This window comes from Aphidius gifuensis, linkage group LG1 (genome assembly GCF_014905175.1).
Source record: "Aphidius gifuensis isolate YNYX2018 linkage group LG1, ASM1490517v1, whole genome shotgun sequence".
Classification (NCBI taxonomy): domain Eukaryota; kingdom Metazoa; phylum Arthropoda; class Insecta; order Hymenoptera; family Braconidae; genus Aphidius; species Aphidius gifuensis.
The window spans coordinates 14,950,813-14,955,706 of record NC_057788.1 but is presented as its reverse complement, the minus strand read 5'-3'; the positions used below and the strand labels follow the sequence as shown (position 1 = coordinate 14,955,706).

The window sequence follows — 4,894 nt, the reverse complement described above, 5'->3', positions numbered from 1 at the left end:
AGACGCAGAACAGATAAAAACACGACGATATATATACTTTCTATAAGACCGACTTTTTTCCTTGACTATTTTACCTACATTTACTTTATTAGGGGTTTTTTTTATTTATTTCGATTTTTTTTTTTTATATGAATTGAATTTTTTTAACTTGTAAGTGCTTGTAAGTAATTGATTTAGAAAATGAAGTTAAATACCACTGACAAATGTCTGAGAAATAAATGTGACTTATCTGTTAATTTTTAAAGAATTAATTTAGCTAAAGAAATTAACGGGTAAGTCACATCTATTCCTAATATCTATCTTAGCCATTTGCCATGGGATATTAATTTATTTAAATAAATAAAAAGTTATTGACAAATGGCTAAGGAATGAATGTAACTTACCTCTTAATTTCTTAGTCTAAATTAATTTATTAAAAATTAACAGGTGAGCTATATTATTATAATTTTTCATTGATAAAAAAGGTAATAGCTATAGTGTACATAAAAAAGCTAGAAACAAAATAAAGTATCATTATTAATTTATTTTATTGAAAATAATTTATAAAAGTTTTAATTTTATTTGTTGTCATTGTTATCTGATAGACTGTTTTCTTTTTGAAGTTCATAAATCTATTTGAAAAAAAAAAAAAAAAAAAACACATTAATTATATTTAATATATTTTCAAGTACAACTATTTCTGTTCTACAAACCTGTATGTAAGCTTCTGAGAGTTTTATCATTTCTGGTAATATTGGGGTAACATGAAGGTCCTGTAATTCGTACCATTGTCCACTGCCTTTGTGCAATACATGTACTCGATATGTACCTTGTGCAGATCCACTAAAATGAACAATGTTAGCAACTAAATCATAAGTTGTACATGGATGTTTTGCTTTTACTTCTGGTGTCAGTATATCTCCAAAATCAAGGTTTCTATAATAATTAAAAAATTAATATTTTAATCATTTTATTAATACCAAAATTGAATTAAAAAAATTATACTTACTTGATAGGAAAATTAACAATCGTTGGATTTTTCTCAACAAAAAATGTATTTTTTGTAAATCTCTGAAGATTAAAAATATATTAATTATATTATAATGACTTTATTCTATTTTTTAAATGAAAAATTACCTTTATGTAGAGAATTAAATATGGTGGTAATTGAGTTATCTCAAAGCGTTTCATTAAATTTCCTTTGGGTGTTTCATATTTTCTTTCAGTGGTTGCATTAAATTTCTCTAAAAGTTTATACAAATTGACCTAAAATAATTAAATTAATAATTAAATATTATCATGTTAGACATGAATATTTAAAGAAAAATAATTAAATTACCTGGGGAATTTTCTCGGTCTGTTGATCTTTAAATAATGGTGGTGGTAGTAAATCACATGTTAAATAACGAAATGATTTTTCTTCAACAGTCTCACTGTACTCAACAGTATTTAATAATTCCCTTTTATGACTTTCTTCAAGTTCAAGTGGTGGAATTTTACGTTTATGAATTCTCATATGTCCCAAAAATGTTCGATCAATAATACTTGGATTTTCTAGCTTTTTTAATGCAAGATCAACAGATCTTAAAAAAAATGATAAAAAATCAATAGGATCACCTTTAAATAAAATAATAATATAATTATTATTATTAATTATTTAAATATTATTATTATTATATATAAATATTAATCATACCTTGTTCAGTGAATTTGAACTTTTTATTACTAGCTAATACAACAGCTTGTAACATTTCATGTGGACTAACATGAGCCTTAAAATTTCTTGGATTCCATAATTTTCTCATCAACTCACCAAATCTTTGTATTAACCGTTCATGTGGTTCTTCAACCATCAAACAATTTGATTTACGAAGAAAAAAATTACGTAGTGGTGTTACATGTGATAAACTTTGTAAAATAACATTACAATAATCATTGGCTTTGATATTATTCATTCCAACAATTCCAGTTGAATACATTGTACCGTCAATAGCTCGTGAGCGTTTACTAGTTGTATCAAGTTCTCTTATTTGTTTTTCACTAAATGTCGGATTGAAAACATATTTTATGTCATTCAATGAATGATCAACAATTTCATAATTATCAGGTAGACAATAAAATTTTAACGTATGAAGATTTAAAAATACATGATGACCCTCAGCAACACTGTGTGTATAAGCATATGTATTTGTTCCTCTGCCTTGAAAATATTTACCACAAACAAGACATGCATAAACGTTTATTTGTGACAATGATATTGAACATAATTTTTCAAAATCAAAATCTAATAATTGACGATTTATTGTATCGAGATAAGGACACAAAGGAGGTGCTTCTACCTTCTTTTTTTTTTCATGAACATTTTGATCTGTAACAATCATATGTGTAATACTACGTGTAATGTAGTATTACATATATGGCAATATTAAAAATTTGTAAACGTTAATGTCAATCTTAACCTCTAAAATTCACAATTACTTGAATATGAAATAGAATTATTTATTATTTTCTTTACTTACGATCATTATCATTATCTGATTCACTAATCCGATCTGATGTGGTTCTTTTATTTGTTTTGCTTAAATCCATGCTTATTCAATTTTTTTAAACAATAACAAGTAATAATATTGTTATTGAATGTGAAGCGATGTGTCGGACTTAGGGTGCGTTCCGTAGGGGGACCGCGGTCCTTTTTGGCCATAATCAGAGTGAATCCATAAAAATTAAAAATCTCCCTAGGAATCCCTAAAAAATAACCAGTCTCATGTATACTTTTTTTTACACTTTTCTATGTATGTATCAGTATGTATTGTTAATGTTGTGGATGTGGTGCTTACTGAATTTTGTACTGAATAAAATTATTAAAACAATAAATTTGTTAATAACAGTTAACAAAATGAAAAGAAAAATTCCACTTCAAACACATTATCTATTGACTGATGTAGGTAGTAATTGTTGTTTTTGTTGAAAATGAACAGCAACATCAGCCAGTTTAAGATCTTGAAAAATAACAAAAATATAAGTGCTGTCCTAACCTTACATTTGAGTTATGATAGGTTTTGAAGCATTAACTTTGAAAATAAATACAATCATATATTTAATACTACTATATTGCGCATAGGGTATGATTTTGTTCGGATTCATTACGGTGCAGACAATCTCTCTGTCGCAGTCATACTGCTCGACAAAAATCTTTTGCGCATGTCCGAATTATTATTCGAGTCGGGGCTCGGAAACATTCGGCGACGCACACAAATTCATTGTGTATACGTGTGAACCGAACAGAATATTCGGACATGCGCAAAAAATTTTTGTCGAGGAGTATGACTGCGACAGCAGTCCAATTCACAGGGCATTACAATTTAGGGCTTTTTTCCTCCACTGGCGGCGCTTGTGGAGCTTTTGTATGTAAAATCTATATAAAAAAAATTTTACAAGCGCCATCAGCGGCAAAAAAAGGCCCTAAATTGTAAAAAATTTGCCCTGTGAATCGGACTGCAGAGAGATTGTCTGCACCGTAATGAATCCGAACAGCCCACTTATGGGAAAGCATAGGCGATGCGCAATATAGTAGTATTAAATATATGAATACAATTTACAGGCTAAATAATTGAGATAACAACAATATACACCTACTATTATAATTGACAATTTTTTTTTTGATGCCAAATTATTTTTTTCTCTATAATACGTTAATCATATTTTTCGGTGTTTACGTTTGCTTATGTTTGTTTACGTTTTCCAATACATAGCAGTGCTGACACTACAACGAAATTAAATTCACCATGATAAACCACGCCTATTTTTGGTAGACCGCGGTCCTCTACGGAACGCACCCTTAGTGGTCTTCGATCATGGTAGAAATATACAGGTAGGTCCATGCGCATACGTTTTTTTAAGCCAATAAGAAGTGCTGACCACCGGTTGCCATATTGGCTAAAGTGGCGCGACTTTATTTAAATTATAAATTAAAATACATATTAAAGATGATCTTAATAGAAGATTAAAATAATAAAAATACATAAACACATGATTAATTATATAAAAAATAAAAAATAAAACACATATTAAGCTTTGTTACATATTTTTTTTAACTAATTTTTCTTTTTTTTTTATTGTATCTTCTATAATTTGCTCATTAAAAACTTTGAGTCAAATGTACGTACAAGTATGTACCAAACATTGTATTGCATCCAGTGCAATATTTATATTGTTCTTTTTATCCAAACTTCTAGTTTGTTAACTAAATATGTACAAATTTCTTTTATTTTTTCAAATTGTTTTTTTGTGAAAAAGTAAAAGTTCAATTTCTAATTGTTTTGCAACATCTATAAATACGTAGAATTATCAAATAATATTTTTAAAGTTTTTATTTATGATTAATGGGTGCATTCCTTTAATAAAAAATTTTTTTTCGTTTTGCAATTTCGCCCTGTAATACCGGCCAAAATTTTATAGGAAAAAGCTGTTTCTTGTAGTGGCAGTACTGGCACATGACATTATTTTTTTTAGCTTCCAATTATTAGATGGATAACTGTTCAATGTTTATATCAAACTGAAATAAAAAGAGAATTTACTTGTTGTAATTGCTTGTTATTGTCACATAGGTTGTACAGGATATTATCGTAAATGTTCAAAGTCTGGAATATGGAATAGAGAATTTTATCACTTTTGTCGTTGCTTCTGTTTCTAGTTTTTAGTCGGTATTACAGGGCGAAATGGCAAAACGAAAAAAAATTTTTTATTAAAGGAATGCACCCAATATAACTTTTAAGCATGCCATACATAAATAATTAATAGTACAATAATAATAATATGACGGACACACAGATTTACACACATGCAAACAAGATGGCCGCCAATGGTCTGCGCAGTAGATTTTTATTTTCGTCCGAGGCATGGACATACCTGTATA

General features: G+C 28.2%; 1 protein-coding gene across 3 annotated transcripts; it reads right to left on the bottom strand.

Annotated features, from left to right (window-relative positions):
* Nucleotides 1–503: 503 nt before the first annotated feature.
* On the bottom strand, nt 504–3,291 carry LOC122848959 (U4/U6.U5 tri-snRNP-associated protein 2-like). 3 transcript variants are annotated; one of them, XM_044147466.1, is made up of 8 exons: nt 2,817–3,291; nt 2,499–2,724; nt 1,676–2,347; nt 1,319–1,596; nt 1,117–1,245; nt 989–1,050; nt 693–915; nt 504–611 (listed from the first exon to the last, which is right to left on the bottom strand). In XM_044147466.1, exons 2-8 carry the CDS (start codon nt 2,566–2,568, stop codon nt 558–560), a joined length of 1,488 nt encoding a protein of 495 aa, XP_044003401.1. In that variant the 5' UTR covers nt 2,569–2,724; nt 2,817–3,291; the 3' UTR covers nt 504–557. The 3 variants fall into 3 exon arrangements, with proteins under 3 accessions (XP_044003401.1, XP_044003393.1, XP_044003408.1); XM_044147458.1 differs by having other exon boundaries at nt 2,499–3,291; XM_044147473.1 differs by lacking the exon at nt 2,817–3,291 and having other exon boundaries at nt 1,676–2,370; nt 2,499–2,615.
* Nucleotides 3,292–4,894: the final 1,603 nt, after the last annotated feature.